This window comes from Epinephelus lanceolatus, chromosome 13, assembly GCF_041903045.1.
Source record: "Epinephelus lanceolatus isolate andai-2023 chromosome 13, ASM4190304v1, whole genome shotgun sequence".
NCBI classification, from domain to species: domain Eukaryota; kingdom Metazoa; phylum Chordata; class Actinopteri; order Perciformes; family Serranidae; genus Epinephelus; species Epinephelus lanceolatus.
In genome coordinates, this window is record NC_135746.1 from 40650630 (window position 1) to 40676204 (window position 25575).

The window sequence follows — 25575 nt, forward strand, 5'->3', positions numbered from 1 at the left end:
TGCAGGTATCATTAGTGCTGGTAGAGAGAGGAGGGGCTCTTTGTGTCAGCCAGCAGCTAAGTTTAAAAGTATCTGCCCATTTTAAGATAAGTGGCAAACTAAACTAAATGCTTAGTTTACATACAGACAGCTGTCATTTTAGCCTATCTGTAACAATTCCTTATTAGCCAAGCTAGCGTACTGTCCTTGTGTAAAACATAATGTCAGCGGCAGCGGATGAGAGACTGTGGACAGAGCAGTATGTAATATTGCTGTCTACATGCTTACATGTTTATGCTTGCTGAACACATGTACTGATAAATCATTGGCTTTTTACTCGCGAAGGTTTAACTGCACTTACAGCAACTCGAGTTATTAATTTTTGAGTGATCGTCATTTTGTTTCCGCCCTCTCTGCTGTTCACTGACTACTCCGTGTCATGTGGGGATTTGTGTGTGTTTGTGTTTGTGTGTGTATGTGCAGGAGGTCAGCCCCTGCATAGAGCAGAGGCGAGAGGCTGCAGGATGATAATGAATTAAATCAAATTACTAAAAAGTACCAATAAAAGAACTGATAACATTGAAGCTTATCAATGCTATGATCTTTGATAACTTAGCCCTGAGGCTCATTTAGTATCGGGTTTTGATACTCTATCCATCTGTGAATGCACCATAAATGCTGAAAGGCACATACAGGCTTTGGAGCAACATATGCTGACATCCAGACAATGTTTTTTTTTTTCCAGGGACGTCCCTGTTTATTCCAGCAAGACAATATGACAAATTCTGCACATGTTCCAACAGTGTGGCTTTATAGTAAAAGAGTGCAGGTACTAGACTGACCTGCCTGCAGTCCAGACATGACTCCCATTGAACATGTGTGGCACATTATGAAGTGCAAAATGTGTTGTATCAAGGAAGAATGGGAAAGAATTTCACTTTCAGAACTTCAACAGTTAGTGTTCTCAGTTCCCAAACACTGACTTAGTGTTGTTAAAAGAAAAGGTGAGGTCACACAGTGGTAAACATGATCCTGTCCCAACTTTTTTTGAAACATGTTGCAGGCATCAAATTCAGAATGAGTGTATATTTACAAAAACAATTATCAGTTTGAAAATTAAATATCTTGTCTTTGAGCTGTTTTTATTTGAATATATGTCAATGTATTCTGATTTTAATTCATGTTTTACACAGCATCCCAAATGTTTTGGAATTGGGGTTGTATGTTATGGTATACTGATGCCAACTGACTATCGTACAGTAGCTTACCATTCTACTTGAAACTTCCATCCTTACTTATGGAAGACACTCTAAATATCCCTCTGCAACATTGCACTTTTCAAGTTAGCTTGTTCCACCCAGTACGAGCTAATAAAGGCGTACCAGGAAGGCAGTCACATATATCTGCAACTGGATTACTTTCAAAGTGAGCAGGGTTCTTAACATTACTCCTAACACATAAACAAAACCACTCAGTATTCAAGAGAAACCAAATGCAACTGATAAAGTCTTTAATACATAATAATGTCAAAGTGTTGGCACTGTTTATATGTGTAGTGGAAAATGTCTGTCTCATAAAATGTGTTCTGTTTGCATAAGGACTCTTAATATTTCAAACAGCTTCTGGCCTGAAGCCATGCTGATCTCCTTGTTCCCTCCACAGACCACACATCCTCAGTTTTCAGGTCTAGGTGAGGCTGCATGTTTGGAAGCAGAGAGTATCACGGGTCTGTACTCACCAGCAGTGGGTCAGAGAAATCCGGCAGGTCAGGCACCAGGATGCCCACAAGGGCACACACCACGATGAGCACTGTGCACACCCCCAGCACCACCACTGGCCAGTCAGCTATCAGCTCGGCATAGCTGGAAACAAGGAGACTTTATGTCAGTGAACAGAGTGGTGACATATACAGGACCTGTGACAACAGCTTACTCACTGATAATTTGAGATTGAGACACCTGGTAACTTCATACTCAATTATGTATTTAGAGAAACAGAAGACAAAAACTCTTGACAAACTGCTCACTAAATGACAAAAAGAATAAAAGTTAGGTTAAATATAGCCTGTTCCATCCTGGCTTTGCTTAAAGGGATAGTCTGGATCTTCAGAAGTGGGGTTCTATGAGGTACTCTCCATAGTCAGTGTATTACCTATATTAGATAGCAGGCTGCCTGCCCACAGTTTGGAGAAGCAGTCTGGAGTACTGCCACAGAAGCTAACCATCTACTGCTGTGGACGTGAGCAACGACAAAATGTATTTTAGCCATCTAAAAAAAATCAATATCAGCTTAAGCATAAGCGTATTTTTCCCCGTTAAAGGTTTTTTTGGGGGGGAGGTTTTCCTTATCAGCTGCAAGGGTCCTAGGGACAGAGGGATCATATGCTGTAAAGCCCTCTGAGGCATATTGTGATTTGTGATACTGGGCTTTATAAATAAAATTGATTGATATATTTTGAATATTTTCACAATTTTTCCTTGCCACCAAAAAATATGAATTTAACATTGCTGAACACATGAGCTGCTGGTCTACCACTGCTTCGATCAGTTAGTTTGTTTGTGTTATTTTGTGACTTTGGCATATAAAAAGTGTTAGTTCTGATTTACTTAAGTCACCCAATAATACATGCAAAACACTGTTTGAGGCAGCGGCAAACCAGGAGTCTGGTGGCTCTGACGAGAGTATAGATGGGGAACTAAAGCAATTAACAGCTTTCATTTAATTGCTAGAAGCAGGGCTGAATGATTGCACTGAGGACACTGGCCACTTCCTTTCAGCTTCTTCCACCAGTTAACTGGAAAAAAACTGAACAAAATACAAAGCAAAGCACTGAGATGTCAATTACCATGGAAAAGATTGCAGCTTCAAAGCATTGAGGTCAACACTAATACACTTAAACTGATACTGATTTTTTTTGGTGGTTAAAATAAGTTTTATTGCTGTTCCCCTCTTCAGCAGTAAATTACTTGGCAGTACTCCTGCCTGCTTCTCCAAACTAAGGGAGTGCTGACAGACATCTACTGTAGGTAACACACTTACTATGGACAAACAACCCCACTCAAAAAAATCTGAACTATCCCTTTAAGACATTTGCTTGATTACAAGTACTGTTAGTAGCTGTCTCTGTGTTTTTTTTCTGTGCATACTTTGAGTCTCCATCCCTATGCAGAACTCAAAACACTTGTGATATTGCCCCTGAACCTTTATGAAAGCCCTGAAGAAGCTGTAATCCTCTATTAAACAGTCTGCTGGATTAGGTTTGAGACAGCAGAGTTTACCGCAGCGCAACGGAGAGATGAGGAGATCCAAGCTGCTGCTTAACAGAGGCCAGGTACAGAAAGAGATACACAACTCCCATCGATAACTCTCATGACTCACTGCTGAGGAATGACGGCTCCACAGGAGCAGTGATGGATGGATGACACAAATAAAGGGAGGAATAGGAGGAAGAAGACGAGGAGGAGGAGGAGGAGAGTTTTGCAATCCAGAACATCAACACAGGAGGAACAGTTTTTGGCAGGTCTCACCTTTTGGGGAATCGAAAGGGCCTTGCAGGGCTGAAAAACAAAAAGAGGGAGATAAATCAGACTTGCATTTTGAAGTCAAAGCAACAGACGATAAAAAACAGATTTGCAGAGACTTTTGAGCAGGAGTGGACATCTTGTCTTCATAATCCCCTGTCTTTTCTTTTTCCACCAGCAGCACGCACCTTGGGTACTGGACCTCTGAAAACATTCAAACTGACGTGGCTGTCAAAACCACTTTGCGGTGAACTTATCATAATACCCTTTGCTCCTTTTTCAAATCCCTTTCAGATGTGACAGACAAGCTTACAGTGCTGGTGTTTCTAAAACACACGTGCCACACACAGACAGTTTAGGACAGACACAAGAAATCTAGATGTATGCTACAGATTGACACAGACATGAAAATTCCTGCGACTCTATTTTCTTGTGTAGTGTATCCTGTAACGTGGCCTCCTGATACTGGCAGGTTAGACCAACATACAGTGAGAGGCGTATGAAGCTTTCAGCTGCTCAGGATCTATCTGGACTTCTCGTCAGCTCCTCCTGGGAGCGGTGGGGAAGCGTCCGGTATGCTGGGAGCAGCAAACGCCCCGGGCAGAGGGGAAGAGGAGGGAATAAGAGGAAGGGGGAGAATCAGATACGGCCACCTGATCACAGCGGGGCTGCAGGAGATAAATGATATGGGCTAAAGGGGCCAGGGGCATATGAGAACGAGTGTGTGTGGAGAGATTAGAAAGGGTGGAGAGTGACAAAAAGCCAGTAGATCCTGTGATGTCCTCACATCCGCAAATGCTCAATATATAAATGCATTAAGGGGGCTGGTAAACTTTTCAACAAACGTGGAAGTACCCTGGTTCAACGGGACATATTACGCTTTTACAAATTTTCTGTCACATATATAATGTTACAATGTTCATATCAAACAGGGCCAAAGTTTCAAATAATGAGACCAAGCTATGTAAAAGTAGGCATTGGACTGTTCTGAATACTGTTTCCAATCTTTTTTTCTACTTTTCTGCAAGCTGACGTCAGCTCATCATGGATGTCTTTATATGGTCATCTGCTCAAGCCATGCCACTGTGAGTGTTTAGATTGGTACTGAAACAATTCCTCAAGAAACTCAAGTGACTCAATTACTGAAAATCATCGATGCAAACTGTCTGCATTGAAGCTTCGTTTTATCCATGTAACTACATACAGTGCACTGTGTTTCACATGGGTGATTACTACTGTGGCACAATGCACTTACACTGTGGACACTAGACATCTGTGCTCAAAATAGGAGATATGATTTGATAGTGCTGATTTCAAAATGACAAAGACAATAGTGAGGGATGAAGAGGTGAGACAGGCCAGAGAAAATGTCAGAAATTATCTAAAGTTTGGGATCATTTCAAGCTGAAACAAAAATACTGTACAGTAAGTCTGAGGTAAAACCAAACTAGTAGGAATGCAGTGATTTATTGGCCGCACATCGATATTAATTGATATCCACCTTGTTGACTGCCATCAGCCTATTGTCAAATAAAATGACATCCCCAGATGGCAGTGACCCATGATTTTCTGTTGTGTCACATCACTTTCATGCAGGCTAAAAAGCAGGGCTAAAGACTAACAGTGTCTTGTTGTCCCAGGGACAACAGAAAATGTGTTTGGACAAAAACAAAAGTCTCCCCAGGATGCTGTAGGGACGAAAGGACGCAGTAAACTCACTAGTATCAACAAGTCAGGAGACACAACCTATTGTTTCCCTGATAATGCTACATTGTAAACTGCACATGTATGTTGAAATCAGCAGGAGGAGAGCTAGGTAACATTGTGGTGGAACTTAATGCTGGAAGCTGCATTGAGTTATATTAGTATGTGTTCAAGCTCTATTTAGTAAAAGTGAATATTGGTCGAAGACTGAATTAGAACGTTCTCATGATGTGTTCAAATGCAATCTTGTTCAATGAAGCTTTTAGTGAGAAAGTTAAATGAATCCAGTTATTTGAAGGAGATATTTGTTGATGTTTTCACAGCAATATCAAACAGATATTAGAGAGGATATTATGATATGCTATTTATATATTAAAAAGGCTTTTGAAGCAGGTATTACTTTTCAAAAATGTTTTTCATGTGAAAGTAGTTTATTTTAAAGGTTTTTTCATAAATGTGTATGACTGAATTTGTGCTCATTTAAAGGTAGTGTAATGAAGGACTGAAAGACTGTAGAACTGTTCGTTATGTTTTTATAATTAAGATTTCTATGTCTCACACAAAAGGGGGAATACATAACAATGAAAACAAAATAAACAAAAATAACAACAACAACAACAACAACATTATTTTAAACCTTGATATTGGCCCAGAATTTCACAATTGGCACATCCTTACAATCTAGGTTACCACAATAACACCACATCAATACTTCAGCATCTCATAAGGTAACCTAAACGTTAACCTCCCTCTGGGCAGCCAGAACCTGGAGCTACCCACTCATCTGCCAGCAAAAGTCCTTTTTCTCTTTTGTTTATTTACTAAGAAAAATTATTTCATATCTAGGGTTGCAGTGATATACAGGTTTCAAGGTGTACAGTGATATAAAAGGTGATTGTTATCATACTGTGGACATTCGCTTATCTACGATATTGAAAAAAAAAAAAAAAAAGCAACTGGACGCTGAATCTTCCCTTTATTTTAGTTATTTTCTAAGGTGAGGCATTTTACACATACTTCCATTAACAAAATGCTTTTAGCTTTCAATTAAAGTAATAACACATTTGTTCAACCAACAATAACCCTTCAGTTTTCATTCCCTTAAGAGTCAATCTGACTGATAATAATAATAATTCTGTAATACCATGATAATACAATATTTTCTGAGACGATTATCATACCGTACAAATCTCATACTGTTGTAACCCAATTCATATCCAATAACTTGATTAACAGATGGATTTATTGGTAGAATACTTGATTACTAAGATCATCCATAGCTGCAGCCCTAGTTTACATTATGTAGCCTACACTGCTATGTAAAACATGTAATCTCCGTTGCTGATGTTGTTAATTTCTCCCAAATTTCATATCAGATTCCTGCTGGAACATGTCTGGTTGTGTTTAGAAGCTATAATTGGTCATTTTTCACAGTAGACAGTGCCACAGTTCTTTGCTACAGTCCCAGCTGCAATGAGGGTGCAGAGAGGCGGAGATATAGAAGACCCTAAAATGCTGACTAATCAGAGAACGCTGATCTTATTTGGGTAGGGGTCCTGGGGAGACAGGTGCTAAAACAGTGTTTTAGACACAAGGTGAATACGGGTTGTTCCAGGACAGACAGCTTGAGGAAAATAAAATGTTTTTGAACATTCATGTGGAAACCCAAAACACAAGTACGAACCTATAAATGAGCAGAGTAGGTCCTCTTTAAGGGAAGGGTTAGTGGTGCTGTAGTAGTAGTTGCAGTACTTTGATTCTCAATATAGGTATTTTCAGTGGAAAAGGTTTTAAAGTTGACAAGGTGGAGGAGTGAGCAGAACAGAGTCTTCACTTCACTGTGATGGCATTAAAAACCACCCTGGCCCACCCATCATTGGATTAGAATAGACAAACTCTGCCAGAGAAGTTATCTGTACAGATAAATGTTGTGCTTTAATAGCCCCGACTAAAAGCTACAAAGATTTAAAATACATTTATCAGTTTATTACAGATTCACATCTCACTGTACAGAGAGTGGCTTTAATTTAGCCCCAAATGGCCCAGAGTGAGCTCTGAGGTCTGCCTCTGTTGCAGCCATTCAGGTCATTAGCACTCAAGACATCAGTGCTGTGATTTAGGCAAACTGGCCAGAGGGCCAAATGAGGTTGTTGTCGTATTTTTGCCCATTTTGCCGTCAAAGTAAAATCCACGGAATGTTATAATTAGTGGTAACGGGAGGCACAAATGAACTGGAGCCATTGGTGAGGACTTTGACTCCACAGGGGTGGGCTGCAGGAAGGCTGTAAACCCCTTTTAAAGTTTCAGTGGACACATTAATATGACAGCCAGATGTAAAGTGGTATAGCCTCCAAATACAAGTGAACAAACAAAGAAACAAACACTGCTGTTCTGAAGATACATATGAGATAAACATATTTGAAAATGTTACTTGTTACATTTATAGATTAGAATGCTTCTTTTATATTCTTATTCTTCTTTCATATTATTCCAAATATTTAATCATTCTTGAATGTAATAAAATGACTGACTTCTTCTGTAATGTGGACTTTTCCTTCAACTTCCAAAATGACCTATAACCTGGTTTAAGTCAACAAAGCCTAATGAAAAGCAGATTTTCCCTGCCCTTCTTTGAACTAGTAGCCGAGGGAAAAATCTGTATTGCTAATGTAATTCTTTTCTCTGTGCTCTGTCTCTTGGCTCTCCATGTATGGCCTTGAACTGCAGACCTCAGTGCACAGATATGGCCCAAAATGGAGGAGACGAGTTATTGGAAATAGTTGGAATGGATTCATAAAAGCGCTTTCAGGCATATCTATTTGTCTACTGAAGGTCTGTTTTGAATTTTGGTCTGCAGTGCTCCAATCGGAATTCATTTCAGCCAATTGGAAAGATGCGTAGCATACCTGAGCTGGCCATTTGGCCCCAGAATTTTACACACAAGTCAAAAGCAATAATTTATTCCATACTTGTAAAACTCAGGTGACCTTTTGGATTGTAGGAGATGAGTTCATGAGATCTGGCAAGCTGACATCAGTCCCTGAGACTTTTGGGGGGCTCAATCTGCCTTAAAGGGATAGTTCGACATTCGCCTATTGCCGTAATCGGTATAGTCATATGAGTAGGTACATTACCTTTAATTGTCAGTGCCTGCTGTTCTGAAATCGGTGGGGCAGAGCTGCCTGCTGCTCAGCGCACAAAATGGAGGTGAACTGTATGGCCCCCTCTCTCCCTCAAAACTAATCAAATACACCATCAAATGACTCCAAAACGCTCTAGTGGACAACACATGGCTTGCGCATTCCCCACGCTATGAAATAATAATGTATAATTAAGTAACATTACAACACATGAAGCAAATACCCGGAACTACTAAATCCACTAAACAGTGCGCTGTTTGAAATCACTCGGCCCAGCAAGTACTGTATGTCTGGGATGTAGTTCCGGCTCTGCATTTGGCTTCAAAACAACTCTGTCTCATAATATTACATTATTATTTCATAGCGTGGTGAATGTGTAAGTTACAAGTTGTCCACAAGAGTGTTTTGGAGTCATTTGATGGTGTATTTGATTAGTTTTGAGGGACAGAGGGACCTGTACCATTCACCTCCATTTTGTGCGCTGAGCAGCGGGCAGCTCTGCTCCACTGATCTCAGAACAACAGGCACTGATAATTAAAGGTAATGTACCTACTCATATGACTATAGGGATTATGGCAATAGGCAAATTTGCCAAAATGTCGAACTATCCCTTTAAGTCCAGAAAAATACAGAAACACAAAGGACACAACACTATTGAAGCTTCTGCACATGGAAATGGTAAAGATATAAAACAAAAAAAGGCCAGAGAGAGGTGGTGAGGTGATGAGGTGGTTGGGGGTTAGCAACAGAGAGAGGTAGTGTTGACTGATGATCACAGAGGCTCTAAATTCAGCAAGACGACATCCTGCCGCGTCAGGTTTCCTCCCAAACTCTATCACTTCAACTCTAAAACAAACCTGAAATTCAGACACTTGCTCTCTATGTCCCTCTCTCTCTCTCCTTTTCTCTTATTTTCCTTCTCTCCCCCTCAGCCCCAACTAACCTTTCAGTGTTATTCTATTTACCGGAGGGAGAGTGTTTCAGGATCACTGGGCTAATTAATAAGGTAAACACACACCGCCAGCCGCTCACTCAGCACTGTGCTGACAGAGCTGAGAAACAGAGAGGCAGTTGGGGACTGAGTGTGTGTGAGAGTAAGCTGTGTGTTTGTACTTGTGTGTGCTTAGGAGCCCTGAGTGAAAGTTAACAATTGGGATAGAAATGTGGAGAAATGTTTGGTCTGAGATTTCACTATGAGATGTACAGCAATGGCTGATTAACAGCTTTAAGGCCAGAGTATGCTGGAAATGACCTTATGTATACTAAGCGTGTTCTGAATAGGGCTCGCCAACATATTGATATTATACTGATGTCGTGATATGAGTCTAGATATCATGTTAGATTTTGGATATTGTAATATCAGAAGTGTTGACTTTTCCTGATTTTAAAGGGTGCATCTCAGTAAGGTAATGTCATTTTCTGAACTAACCAGACTGTTTTATTTGTCCTCACCCACGTAGTCACTACATTCACATTACTGATGATTATTTATCAAAAATCTCACTGTGTCATTTTTTTGTGAAAGCACCAATGGTCAACCCTACCATTGCAATATTGATATTGAGATATTTGGTCAAAAATACTGTGATATTTGATTTTCTTCATATCACCCAGCCCTATGTCTGACCATAACAAAAGAAGTGTTTCGAACCTTTGGGAATCACTACAGCCTGTTGTCATAAAGAGCAGCGAGATGTGCTTAGTGATAGAAATGGGAATAACAGTGAACACTTTTGGACAGCCTCTCCTCAAAAGGTTTCCATAGTGGGCTTAAATTGTAATGTATGCTCTTAAAGAGAGGCGCCTGGTGATTTCCTTTACAAATGAACCCCAAGGACAATAACCACTAGAACTGAAAATCCTATTTCAACACATTTCATTAAAGTATGGTATGAGGTCTGCAAATGTCTTCGATTAGAAATTACACTCTCACCCAAAACACCATTGAGACAGAATGAACTTATACTCATGACTCTGGATAACAGGACTCTTGAAGTGTGGCATCAGAAAAGGATTCACTGTTTGGAGGACTGTTTTGACAATGGATCTCCGTTATCTTTTGAGGATCTGAGGAGGAAGTATGACTTGTCTAACAAAACTTTTTTGTTATATTCAACAAAGATCCTTTCTTAGAGCAACTTTGGGACCTAAAATGACTTTACCTGTGCTCAGTGATGTAGAAAAGCTGGTTCATGAATGAAATGCACCTGGGTTCATTTCAAAAGTGTATGTTCTGTTGATGGAAGGAGCTTCAAAAGTGGGGTTGCAAAAATCCAGAGAGATGAGAATCTGACTTGGATATAACAATAGATGCAGAGCTATATCAAAACAGTTTGTCTGCTACTATTAATGCTAGATACAGACTGATCCATCATAACTTTCCTCACCAACTCTATATCACGCCACAGAGATTGCATAAATATAAACCTGAGTTACCAGACTGAAGTTTTAGATGTGGCATAGAGGAGGGCTCATTTCTGCATTGCACCTGGTCATGTACAAAGCTCAATACATTTTGGAACAACTTAAGAGAAGTCATGACAAAACTTGTACGATTTGCTTTTCCATTGGACCCATACATTTGCCTACTGGGCAATTTTACAACCATTAGTGCTTCTTTCCAGAACTTCCAAAAGAAGTTTTTGGAAATAGCTTTGAGCATTACTAGGAGGTACATAAAAAAATTTCCACCTTCATTCATTCTGTCTCATTTATCTTTTTAAATTTTAGATTTTTCTTTAAAAGTATACCATTCTGCCTGCTCCCTTCAAACAAGAAAAATTTAAACCACACTAAATGTGATATTGCGAAATGTTCTTGAAAATGAGCAGTGAACAGAAGATAGTGAGCTGGATATTTTGGTGATGCGAGTAAAAAATTATGTGCGTGTTATTGTCCAGGAGTGTATGAGTGCCGGCGAGGTTCAGGGTGAGGGTTCAGAGGCGGGAAAGGTGGGGGTGGTTGGGGGGTTAACTGTCAACAGACGGGCGGGTAAATACTTCATGAACAAGGCATTCAAGTCGGAGCAAGAGCAATTAGTGTCAACCGTCAGGCTGCTGGGCCCACCTCGCCCTGATTAGTGCCTCACTGGAACACTGCACACAATTAGAGGCTCGACCTAGCCATGAAATGGGTCCAGACTACCAGCACTCCCATTCAAATGACATCATGAGACTAGTTAGGCAAAAAGACACCGCACTGTGCCCGTTAAGTAAGCCTGTGTGTATATTTATACAAAGACTCTTATGGCTAAAGCAGCACACCGAGAGGATATTAACAATCCTCCGCAGAGAGCCAAAGTGTATGCTAGGATGACATTAATAGGACCGTAAATATCAAATAAGCCCATAGAGTGGAGGGGATAAAACTACATCAGTGTTAATGTTTTGTGAAGTAGAGATAGTTCAATAAACAATGCTAATGTTTGAACGTGAACTCTAAAAGGTTTCCTATATTCATTTGCAGACAATGAAGTCTAAAGAGGGGCTTTTAGGTGGCATGTGACAGGTTTGTTCAACAAAAAGGCCTAAAAATGAATTAAGATGAAATCAGCAGAGCATTTCTGTAAACAAGCAATAAGATCTAACAGTGTAAACTCATTTATACCTATAACTCAAAACATTGGAGAAATACCTGACAACAGAGTCAGAAAAAGTGTACACTTTGTATATCCAAATGTTTTCAGTATGTTCTTCAATACACTTCTGTGGATGTGCTAACTTATAAACTGTGACAGACCAGGAATAAGTTAAGAAATCTTAAAACTGAATTTCTCAGAGGAAACCAAATGTAAAGGATCTAAAGACCGGTGTTGCATTAAAAAGCAGAGATAACCTCAGTGGTGATAATAAGTAAGAGGACAGCTCCAGTAGATGTGAGCCACATTAACTTCAGCAGTAACACAGTGTGATTCACAGGGCATCACGTTTCTAACAGGCCTCCAATAAACACTGGAACAGGCCTGCGCTATTTAAACACAAAGTTTAAATGGAGGTCAGCTGGGGACACTCTCCTCTCATTATCACCACAGCCATGGGACATTTCACTGCAACACAAGTGTACCAACTGCCATGTAGAGGAAGTTCTATCGTGCATTTCCTTATTTTTTGTGCACCTATGCATATGTATGGATGGATGTGGGTATAATTTATATTTCAGCCATGTAAATGTCACTATGGAGACCACCCAAAAACCTCTACATGCATGCATATAGTGATATGTTTTGTGAGTTGTATCATCTGTGAAAACATAATTTGCCATGGGAATCAAAGTAGAAAACTAACTTTTTTTTGTCCAGCTGCCACATCACAATTACCACACTCTTTAAACTAGGGATGCACAATAATATCGGCACATCATTGATAAAGGCTGATATTGGCTCTAAAATGAATTATCAGAATCGGTCAACATGCTTTTTCTTATATTGCACAATGAATATGAATATTACATACATTGAAAGTTTTGTGTTGCCATCTGCTGGTGGGCCATCATGATAAAAGTATGCAAAATATCAGCAAAAAATGCCGTATCGTGCAAACCTACTTTGAACTATTTAACTACAATTTTGGCTATCTAAAACTAAAGAGGATCTTCCTCTGCTGGTGGAGTGAACAAACCTGCCAGTGTCATCATACCCCTTATCAGTAGCTGTTTATCATTTATCCATATCTTTATTTTTTTGCCAACTTTTAAAAAATCTGTAATAGTGATGAATCTGTAATTATTTAGTATTGTTTTCAGCCTCATATCCATCTATAGCTCTTTCACACATGCAGTTTATTGAAATGAAATGAAATGAACGGAACATTTTCTGTGTGGGGTCAAATTCGGGGAAGTCTACACCAGAAATTTCCCACCTTGCGACTGAGTAACATTTTAGGCAAAATGCTGGTACTGCTTTGTCAATTAAATTGTGGATACCCGCAAGCTGAGCCCAACGAGACCTGACAGGTCACAGCAGGTTCAGACTAATATTTACAAATGATGTTTGAGTTCAGCCCAAAAATGACCAACTGTCTGTGTTGGGCTACTTCTTGTTCAGTGCTGGGGTTTGTTAGTCATGTGACAACACTTCAAGTCCACACAAAGGCTATTTCAGCTGGTAAATATTCATGTAAGTTATCGTTAGTTAGCTAGTGATGGAGAACATCAACCAAAACATGTCATCACCCAACGCCACCCAAAGCTCAGTGTACTCACTCAGGGAATTCTGGCCATTACAACCAGCTGCAGTAGCAGTGAACACAACTTTAGCTGGAAGAGCCATTGTCTGACAAAAGAAGCTATCACGTGGAGCGAGCACACCAATCACAAGATTCCTCTGATGATGTATTTGAATCCATATTTGAATTCACCACTTGTCTCGCAAACTTGTTGATTATCAAATTTATTATACAAAACACTGGCAGCAGATAAAACAGCTCCTTGCCTGCCACATTCCTGAAAAAAACAAGAGGCCTCTTTGACCCAGTAGAGGTACAGCCGATGAATGTATATAGAGAACTGGACACAGTATTGAACACTGAGCCCCATTCATTCCTATGAGAGTTGTTCAGTGGCACACAAAGCCAAAATGGTTCAACTGCCAGGTATACAATTATCTGGATGATCAGCACTACTTATGCCACCCATAGAACAAGTGCACTAGGAAGTGCGGCTGAGCAGCTAACTTCTACCGATCAAATGGCTAACCTTCGGTTTGGCGCTCCTCTTACTTGAACGGGTATAAAATTATTTAATAGTGCAGCTTTCCTAGACTTTCCAAATGTTATTGGACCAAATTGATCAAACCTTGAGAGTGAAACAAATCATTTTGCGGAGGCTGTGAAGCTCAAAAAAATGCACCCACTTATTTGCAGATGTCTCTTTCGCCATGTAAGTCAAAAGGTATAAGTCTTTTCAGGCTGCAGGGAATCACATGACAGTGTGATGACACCATTTGGCCACTACCAAAAAATGTCGTCAAGGCCTAGCACACTACCTGGGAGCCTGATACATCCATACTCGAGTTTTATGGTGGTTGGCATTGATTAGTGTTACTACCATCCACTGGACTGTTCCTCGCCCCGTGTATTCCAGCATTGCCACAGCATGTGTGAAAAGGTGCAACACAGAAATGTTCCTGAATGTTAGTGCATGTGTAACCAGTAAAAATCACTAGCAGTGCCTGAAAGGTTAGCCCAGTAATTTACTGGGAACCGTGTATGAAAGAGGCTTATAAGTCAATATGTTTTCCCATCTGCATTTGTGTGTATCCACTGGTGAGCATGGCCTTTTCTGGCTGCACCTGCCATTCCCTTGAATTCTTGGAGGTGAAATATGGGCATGCACAAATTCCAGGCATACAAGATTTCAGTACTGTAGCCAGTAGTTACAAGCTGTCAGTCAGCGTGACGTCTTTATCAAGGCTGCTCCTTCTCATCTTTATGACTTCAAGCTCACAAACCCAGAGCTGTGCACAGGCATGGGTGTGGAGCAGCTAGTGCAGAAATGTCCAGAAAGATTTTCACATAACAAGATCCTCTTTTATGTGGTCCAGGGTAAAAAAAACATTCAGGATCCCATGCCATTAAAGCTCTAGCTTTTTATGTGATTAGTACAACTTTCTACTACGAGGCAAAATATAGTGTATGACCGGTAGGGAGTGCCAGCAGGAATCTCCGTTCCACATGAATGAATGTGCCTGGCCAGAAAATCTGAATCCAGAAATCCTTCTTAACCTGCCAACCTCACACTGCATGGCTGAGTGCTACTGTAAGCAAGCCAACTTTAAGTGGATATGTGTGGCCAGTGAGAGCAGCAGGGTTTCCTAGAAGAACTCTAGAGGTGGAAAGGTTTTCACCTGCTGCGGCACCATAAGAATCTGTTCATAGTGCTTGCTGAAAAAAACAGTAGTCTGACAGACATGAAGATGACAGCCATGGAGCAGGAATCCTGATCAAACATGGTCATTGAAACTTGGAAGTTCCCCTTTAAAAGCAAAGACGCCTTATTAAAATAAGATGAGTCACTTAGGTATCATTTAACAAATGGCTTTGTGTAAACTCAGTGTGTCACCATGCATTAAAAGAGAAGGATGCATGTTTAGGCAAAGGCAACATTTCTCATTTGAGAGACAGTGTAGCTCCTGATCATGCTGCTGGGGAACGAATTCAAAGACAAACTGTGATGAACCACGAAGAGTCCTACACTGTACAGCTAATACAAACTACAGGGTTCCCATGCATTTTCATACAAAAAATTTAAAATCTTTTCCATGACTTTTGTATGTTGACTGTTGAATGCCTTTGTGCACCAGTCAATTTTTTCTTACAGTTTACATCCGCGTCTGTGAAAACATGAATGCTTCACACACATTTTGCCCCCGGCAGCACAGAAGATCTATACAATCAGCACAGTTTCAAGATTAGTGTCACCAAATCAGTGTTTGACGAAATATTTCCCCCTCTGTTCCTGAGTTATGATGCTGGGTAATGGCCAGAAAAGTGTTTTTGCAGAACATGATGATGTCGCAGTTAAATTGACCTTTTGGACATAAAATGTCATCACTTAATTATTTTAATCTCTTAGACATTTGTGTGTCTAGTTTTGTCATTATCACATGAATCCTTGAGTTATAACCAAAAAAGTGTGTATTATGAGGTCACACTGATGTTAACCTTTGACCGCAAAATTCTAATCAGTTTATTCTTCAGTCCGAGTGGATGTTGGTGCCAAATTTTAAGAAATTCCCTTAAGGCATTCTTGAGATACCATGTTCACAAGAATGAGAAAGATGAGGTCAAATAGACCTTGATTGTTGACCTCCAAAAACTAATCAGTTCATCCTTGAGTCCAAGTGAACGTTTGTGCCAAATTTTAAGGAATTCTCTCAAGTTGCTCTTAAGATATTGCGTTCACAAGAATGAGATGGACGCAAGGTCACAGCAACCCTGACCTTTGACATATGACCATCAAAAACAAATTACTTCATTGTCGAGTCCAAGTGAACATTTGTGTAAAATTTAAAGCAATTACCTTGAGGCGTTCTTGGGATACCATGTTCACAACCATGGGACAGACAACCTGAAAACATAATGCCTCAAGCCACGGCTGTCGCCTGTGCGGAGGCATAAAAAAAACTGCCCTATTTGCCAGCTGTTTTTCAAACATTATCTCAGACATACATGAGGGGAGAGACAGAACATGAGGAGAAAATGAAGAAATGTACGTGATGGCAAAGGGAACCTTGTCACACATGGATGAATATTTGAGCTATGTTATGTCAAAAAAAAAAATGCTGCAATATTTCATTATTTGGAAGGTTTTTCATGGAAGATTACTGTAACATTTTCATCACACACAACAAAATTCCATGACTTTTTCCCAAAACTTTCAATGATTTTTACTAACTGCATGACTTTTCCAGGCCTGGAAAATGTGATTTTGAAGTTTCATGATTTTTCTAGTTTTTCCATGACTGTGGGAACCCTGAAACTAGTTTAAATAATAATTGCAGTGTCATTAAAATCCCACCTATACCTAATTCCTAGATTCCACTGTTGACTCTGGCCTGTAGCTTCACTCTGATTGTTGTTAAACTCATTCATGGTAGAAAACGTAGAAAAAGAAAATGCGAGGTTGAGATTTTTTAAGTTAAATTTTTCAGTCTGCAGCACTTTGTAACTCCGTTCTTACCTCTTTGTACCACAAGAGTAATCTACTTTCCTCTCTGCTTTTGTTGTCCCTTAGTGTCTGACTCTGGGCTATCTAAGGACATGGCAGCTGCAAGATCACCAACTTGCTCCCTTTCCTTTTCTTAGAAAGAGTGCTTTCCATACATCTATCTGTTGTACTTTCATCCTTTGCTAACCTTCCCCTGGCAGATCTTTTTTCACTGATTTCTTAAGATGTGAAGCAGCACCGTAACATCTCAGATTTGTCAGGTGATATAAAGACACCTTGTAACTGACAGTTGCAGGAGCCTCATTTATCAATGAGGGGGGGGTCTGGAAAATTCCAAGTGGAGGTTCACAAAGTGCAGGAGAGGAAACAGAAAAACGTGGTTCATAAGAAACTTGTTGTTTACCTTTAAAGGCTGTTGCCTGGTTCTGTTTCAAACAAACATTAATGTAAATGTAAAGAGAAGTAAAACCCAGTGCATGTTGTTATATAATTTTTATATAACTAACTCTTTTACATTTTATTAAGGTTATAGTTATGCAGAATTAAGAGCGTTGCTGTTTTGAGTGACATGTGGGTGCCATTTGATGACAAGTCGCTAACATACTGACAACGTTGACTAGGTAACGTAACTATAGATGTTCCAATTTCGATACTTGCACATCAGTCAGCGCCAAGTTTTGATTCTATACCATTCTGTTAAAAAAAAGGAAAAACATTAACAGGTGTATTATTGTGGCTTCTACATAAGTTCAAAATAGCCACCCACAGACACCACAACAGGAGTTATTATCAACTCGCTGTCTTTGTTTTTTTTTTACTCGCTGTTTGATAATCCAGGGTGCTTTGGGTGGTTTAAGAGTTGATTGATTTGCAGGATGTATGGAGAGTTGCAGTATAGTTGACGCTATAAACGGATTGTCTGGACTGTCATGTCAAAAAGAAATCAAAAAACGCTGAACAAACAGTCCCCAAAATTAACAGTCCTCTACAAAACACAAAGTTTAAATCGAAGGGGTAATTAATGAATTCATCAAACAATAAACTAACCAAGACTAACCAATCACATGGCGGTTAAAGACTGTAATCCTGTGGCGTCTTCCACACTGCACACTCACTTTAGCACACCTTTAATTAAAAGTTCCCAAGATGCCAAGTCAGTTGATGCATTAAAGTGCCTCAAAAAAACAAGGGCTTGCTAGAAATTGCTATAACATGTATACTTCTAACCCTAAAACTAAAGCCTTGCATACTCTACATTTTGCCTTTTTACTGGTGGAACTTTCCATTGTAAAATACTGCCAATACTGATGTTATTTTGCTTACGGCTAACGTTTAACTACTGACTGCAAATCAATTTGTTTGCACAAATCTAAACAATACTTGCCAGTGCCTAGCACAACTTGCTGTGTAGTCTACTGTTTTGAACCAGCACAGAAAAACTGATTTCTGGGAAAACCGTCGTTTTAAGGTGTTCAACTACGTTTACGTTACTAATAAATTACATGGTACTGGATTGGTGCTAAGACCAGCGTAGTCGGGCATTTTTAGGCATTATCAGAGGCACATCCCATACTGTTTTCAGTATCGAAACAACTCTAAGGGTAACCATGGTGTAACTCAAACTTTCACAGCGTATAGGCATCTATAGCTGTCTCTATTTCAGTGTTTTTTTTTTTCAGTTCATTAAAGTTAACTGTAACATTTTATCACTGAAAAAAAGTCTTGTTCAGCATTTTGTACTACTATAGACCATGTAAGGAGTCGGTCATTCAATTTTTCCACTAAGTAGATTTTGTTTTTATGGTTTTAAGCCTGTTTTTCAACTAGCAGAAACTAGCATTAGCATGATCACAATCAACCATAACTGTCAATACACCACAATAACCAAGCTAGCAGTAGCATTACAATTATTTCCACCCTCTCATCCAAATATGGTCACTTTTGGCTCCAAAAATCCAAGATGGCGGTGGGCAAAATGCTAAACTCAAGGCTTCAAAATGGGGGTCCACAAATCAGTGGCTGATGTCACAGTGGCTACGTTTATTATTTTGTACAGTCTATGGTTATGCAGGGGAATAATTAACTCCCCTCTCTTTGTTTGAAAGGCCAATCAAATTATAGTCTAATATGGGAACAAACATGCAGTAAACATAGGTAAAGTAGAGCTTACACAATTATCCAATTTAGTGGTTAGTCAGTTGAGAGGAAATGTAGTGACTTTTTTTTTTTTTTTTTTCTTACAGTCCATAAATTATTTTTGTTTTTGACAAATTGGCATTGGTATCAGCTTCTCAAATATAAGATTTTGCTCTTTTCATAAGCCCTCTATGGCAATAAACACAACATCTTTGAGTTTTAGACCATTGTTCACATAATCTAATTGAGTTTGTCTGAGATATTTGTGATGGTCATTTTTTACTTCTCTTTACTTACATTTTATGGACTAAATAAATTTACTGAGAATGTAATCAATACATTTATTAGCAATAAAAATAAACTGAGTTGCACTACTATTTATTTTGCATCCAAGAAACTAATAACTCTTACAACCAGGGAGAGAAAGTAATTTCAGTGTTGACAGTACATATCCAACATTAAGCATACCTTTGGTAACTGAATTTGATCAAATTCCATTCATTGTTTTGTTTAAGTAGAATCTTAAAATGTTGAGAGCACTCTTTTCCGTTTTCAGACTTTTATCTATGAGCACAACAACTAAGTATGCATCATATGTTTCTCGTCAGCACAGTTTATACTGATTGTACTCAGACCAAAGCAAAATAAACACATAGATAAATCTTTTTTACACCCACCAAGACTCTCAAAAACATCTGGGGATTCCCACACCAACATTTCGATAACTGCTAATTCACTGACAGACTGCATATGGAGCTACATTAGGGTCAAAAGTTTTGCACTTGAAAAAATAAAATTTGAAACTGAAAATTCATGTGTTGATTTTGAAATTATATTTAACCTGAAAAAACGTTTCATACACTCATTTTTATTTTGAATACATTGTTGTATTTTTTCAAAATTCAAGATCAACACATGAATTTTCAGTTTCAAATTTTATTTTTTCACGTACAAAACTTTTGACCCTAATGTGCTCCATAACTGCACTGCTGTTGCACTCCCTAACTGATTTACATGTGGTGGAGGTGGTTAAGTTATTATAGTCTGGTGACGCTGTCTTTGGTCAGTTCATTTGAAAGAAGAGTAAATGCTTGTTTGCATCCGTACACGTTTTTTTTTTTTTTTAAATTACCACTACAGATTTGATCTGTATCTGCTGCAACCACGATGACAAACAGTTCCCACTTGTGACAAATGCACTGAGCCTCACCTCTCCTTGAGGCAGAGCAGGGGTTTTTTTTAGAGTGGCAAAGTTATTTCGTGCATCAACTAAAACACTTTGGTTGTGTGACTGCTACAGTTTCAGCCAGTGTCTTGAGGCTCCTTTTATGCATACAGCCTGAAAACTTAATGGTTGTGTTAGAAACTGACTGTTGTTGATGATGATGTCCACTAATTATAACTCAGTACAGCCAGTCTGTAAAGCACTCATTTAGCTGGTCTATAAAGTACAGCCCAAACAGATCAAAGAAAATAAAGCTCCACAGCTCTACAAATACATTTTGCCACAGTCTGGACACATGTAGTAGTTTATCCCCTTCAAAGTGTTATGATAATCTTAACCAGCCAGCAGCAGCAAGCCATCTTTATCCAGCTGAGGCCTGGCTAGCTGCTCAGCCAGCTTATGAGAAGTTATGACAATGTCGTGCTCACATCAGGCTTTGATCCTGCTTTATGGGACAGCATGGGCCTTTGATCTGGGATGGCTATCTTTATGGGTTTTGCTTCATACTCAGAAACTATACTGTAAGACTGCGAGGGGGGCTACAGAGAGAAATGAAACTGGCTGCAAGTAAGACAGAAAGCAGGGAAACAGAGTAAGGTGGAGATGAAGAGAGCAGAAGGCTTCAGGAAAAGCAGTTGGGTAAAGAGAGACAACCTTAAAGAGAAAAAAGGCAGAAACGTGTGTTAAATATCTAAACACTGAGAAGTGTCACACTCTGAAGCATCTGGTTCACTCTCCCTCCCTCAGTGTTCTGATTATCTCTCTTGACCTGCCTCAGGTAACACTCACAGCAGCCGGCTACTTCACCTGACATCACATCACCACCTACAACCAGCCCCTTTTCTCCCACCAGACAAAACCTGGCAGTTCAAGCTACCCTGGTTTGGACTTTTTGACCACTAGTAGTGCTATGGAGTAATCTTTTGTCCACTATATTGTAAATAAAATCTGTTTTTGCCATGGTACCACAGACCACAGAACTCAGAATGTGAGCTGAGCTGATGTTACTCAGTGACAGTCCTCTGTGCACACAAACTCAAAGATGGATCATGAAATAAAAGCTGTCTCTCCACATGGGACTTTAAGTATGGAGTAAGGGAAAGACATGCCAGTAACAAACACAAATCACTAACCACTGCATGACACATTATAGCCAAGTGGCAACCTACAGGGCTGAAAACTGAAGCTAACGTGGAAGCGTCAACCTGCAGTTCCTCTAATGTCCACTTGAGGCTGGCCCCAAGAACGAGGCAATCCCCACAGACTTCCATGTAGTACAAAAAATACTTTTGATTTCTATAGATGTTTTCAACATTCAACACAACTGTACAGGGAATTAATTTTTTTTTTTTTTTTGTAAAGATTATTTTTGTGGGCTTTTTGCCTTTAATGACAGGACAGGACAGAGCATGAAATGGGGAGACAGAGAGAGAGTGGGGACTGACATGCAGCAAAGGGCTGCGAGCCGGATTCGAACCCGCAGCCGCTGCAGCGAGGCAATGCCTCTGTACATGGGGCGTCGGCACTATGACTCACCTGTTTTCATTTTATTAGGCTTAAAGCTCTGCATAAATAAGAGTGGGCCGCTTTGAGTGACAGGGTGTCTGCCGACAGCATCCTTGGCTTCTCAGTCAGATCAACCCCTCACTCCTCCACTGCTCCACTATCTCACCCAAATATGGTCACATCTGTTCCAAAAAGCCAAGATGGCAAAAGCCAAAATGCCAAACTTGAGGTTTCACAATGGGAGTTCACAAACCAATGGGTCGAATCATGGTAGCTACGTCCATTATTTTGCAGTCTGTGGTTATAACAATGATATGTAAGAATTGGTATTTTTGCGATTTTGCCTCCTTGTAGGCCCTGTCTCACAAAGTCTTATTGACAGCAGTAAACATGCATTTCCTGACAACATATTGGAACCAACAAAAATACAGTGTCAGAAGCCAAAGAACCATGCAGACTGTCAGGGAAGAGTAATATACCAAGGGCTGTATTCAAAAACATTCTGAGATAATTTTCCGAAAGCTTCTAACTTAACCTAAAAACTTAGAGCAAGGAGTCCTAGCTTAGGAGTGATTTAGGAAAGTTCTAAGAGCAGCTCAGAGCAAGGAAGGGACATAAACTTTTACCTTAGTGAGGAGATGTGGTTGACCCTGTTGCTAGGTGTGATTCTTTTAACAGATGTGATTGGTTGTCACAGACACACCCTTCTGTGAGCCTGCAAGGTGTGGACCCCCAGTGGAAATTAAATGAACTGCTGACTGTGAAAGTGTTGTCACTGTTGGTGTAATCACTGTGTTGATAGAAGATTGAGACTGACCCAAGTCATCACTGCTGCACTGTTGCATTTTTCTAGTTTTCCAAATACCTTAGTATAGTGATCATTTTATTTTTGGTATTATAGCGTTAGGTGGGAAATGTGTGCGTATCCCTAATGACATCAACCATGCATATTATTGCTGCACGATCTAATCTACAGCATTTCATTTACTCACCGTCATCCAGAGGTTGGAGAATAATTGGAGAATTATAATTCATTGGATGCTAACTACCTCTCCTCCTGCTGATTTCAATATGTTGTGTTCACAGCGTAGCATTATCAGGGACAAAAGGGTGCATCCTCTGACGCATTGATAGTGAGTTTACTGCATCATTTTGTCCTGAACGCGTCTCAGGAAGGATCTCTGTTTGTCCAACAGACATTTTCTATTGTCCCAGGGACACTGTTAGTCTGGAGCCCTGCTTTTTAACCTCGGCCACTGCTCTCAGTGAATGTCATCTGCTGATAGACCAATGGCAGTCAAGAAGGAGAATATTGGTTGATACCCAAGTGAGGCCGATAAATTGGTGCATCCCTACCTGCATGTTATGTTAACAATGAATGTGTCATTGTCAGAAAAACAGTTTGTAGGAGCTACTGAGGTAAAATTGAAACAAGGATCTGGGATAAGTTATCATATTTTAAATATGTTATTCAAAGTGGACCTTGTGGCATTAGTGTGGTACATTCCAAAAAAACATGGCAGTGGTATCACAATTGGTACCATGTGGCCTTTAACATAGGAATTACTAGACCGAAAGCTTAACAAATAAAGTGAAACACTGCATAGACGCCAGTGTGTGGAAATCTTTTTTTATCAACATAGGAATTAGAAAATGTACATGACAGCTGTCAGGACATAAACCAATGTGTTTATCTTTACAAATCAAGACTTGACAGTCTACCAATAGCACAGCCTTCAGTGCTGGAAGAAAAAGTTTAAATTGAAAATTGAATCGAATCGTGACCTTGAAATCAAACAGTTATTCAGTCTTAAGATCTTTAAAAATGACTGTCATTCCCATTCTTCCAAATATAGTTCCTTTGTTATGGAGATTTTCTACAAATTACTAATATGTTGAGACCATACAGCTTTCACAGCAGGTCTTCATCCAGGAGGAAATGTTCTGAGACACAGCACAGATCATAAAAGCATCAACCAGCCATCTTTGGTTCAGACGACTGAGAAACCTTCCAGCATGCCCGACCCAAAGGCCTCGCAAACAGTTGTTATTCCTGATAATGTGTAAAGCCTTGTCAAGCTGACACCCTGAAATACAGAGCACACAGATCACTTTCAGACAAACCCTCACTGGTTGAGGCTTGCAGCTGTCTGACAGAGAGCATGAGACAGACGGAGACAAAAGAAAGGAGTTAAGGCAAAAAATAAGAATGAAAGACAAAGAAAAATCTGGCATTTTATATTTCAGCAATCAAATGACAACAAAGGCAGTGCACTGCTAATGAAGCTCAGACAACTGAACACTGTGCAGACACACATTATCCTCCAAAAAATGTTCGGACCCGTCCAACTGATAAGAAGTTGCAAAATAATACATGGTGAACTGCTCCGCACTTTGGAGTTGTCATGTTTTTGTACAGTTTTTCCCATGCGTCATAGCAACCAAACCACCTGGCGCCTACAAATACTACAAAATTCAAACTTGCTCAAGATAATAAAAGCTGACCTTTCCTGAGACAGCGTCAGAGGGAGTGAGAGACAGGAATTCTTGCTATCTGACACGGCATGAATCTAAACCAAACTGGTGGTTGCCATAAACAACGAGAGCTGTTGCAAGAGGCATTGGTGAAGAAGGCAGAAACATTTAGCTGGTGGAGAGCAGAGCAGGAGCGGGGAAAGGTTAAATACTCAATGTGACCCCAGATGGTTGAGTGTCAGTAAGCTGTTTTGTGGCTGTTGCAGGGTCACCGGTGCAGGTAGAAGCAGGTTAGTTGAACCTCAGGTGCCCCAAAGCTACACATAATCTGTGTTGGGCTTATTCTCTCTCTGACATACTTCTCGCGTAGAATCACTTAACATCAGAGCTTTCTGTCCACATTAAATGCATTAAATATGGACTTCTGTCACATCATGTTATTGAAAAACCACGTAGGCCTATCAGCTGTCTGCTCCAGATCAGTCTGGAGACATAACCACTTAAAGGATGGGTGAGTAGCCTACTTGCTATCTTCCTACATTTGTAACTTTACATTTTAAAAACAGTAAACACACATTTTATATTGTGATATTTACTGGAAATAACAAACAATATGGCACACAGCAAGTAGCCTAGCTTGTTATTCACAATGGTGATTAAGCTCACCGGAAATTTTCAGGACCTTGGCAATCTCCCTACTGGCTGTAATCGCAGAATGAGCAGCGCCCCTAGCTTACTAATGTTAGCTCCTTCCCGACCCAGGTGGTGCGCAGTGCAGAGCGGCCAAGAGAGTTGAGACCGGAGGCTGGGCAGTGGGCATGTTTCCATATGTTGACGGTTAACTGTCTGTCAGCAAAGCCAACAGAAATTAAAATAAAAGGCAAGACAATGACCCAAAATGTTAAAATTTCATCACCTCTAATTCAATAGCGCTTTGAAATGCAGCGCTAAGGCTCACTGAGTCTCTGGAGCACCGGACCAAAAGGAAAGGCCTCTTGTATTTTAGTTCTTTTTTTCTTTTTCTTTTTAAATGCAGCTGCTAGTTTGTGATTAATGGGTGTCGGCCTACTGAAAGCAAAATTAAACAAAACTGACATCCCCAATAATATACAAATGGTCATTTTGTGTGTGTGGTGAGTTAAGTATTCCTCTAGCATACTCAAGTGTAAAACAGAAAGACAAAAGAAGACAAACAATAAAACCTAGCACACATTAGTTGATACAG

At 39.8% G+C, this 25575-nt stretch overlaps 1 protein-coding gene across 4 annotated transcripts in view; it reads right to left on the reverse strand.

The window, feature by feature from the left end:
* Positions 1-25575, reverse strand: part of disp1 (dispatched homolog 1 (Drosophila)) — a 154272-nt gene that overhangs the window by 13895 nt on the left and 114802 nt on the right. For all 4 annotated transcript variants that reach the window (XM_078174107.1, XM_033648467.2, XM_078174106.1 and 1 more), the window contains 2 exons: positions 3507-3536; positions 1718-1841 (listed from right to left, as the gene is read on the reverse strand). In XM_078174107.1, the coding sequence (XP_078030233.1) occupies positions 1718-1841; positions 3507-3536 (154 nt within the window). The remainder of the gene's footprint in view (positions 1-1717; positions 1842-3506; positions 3537-25575) is intronic.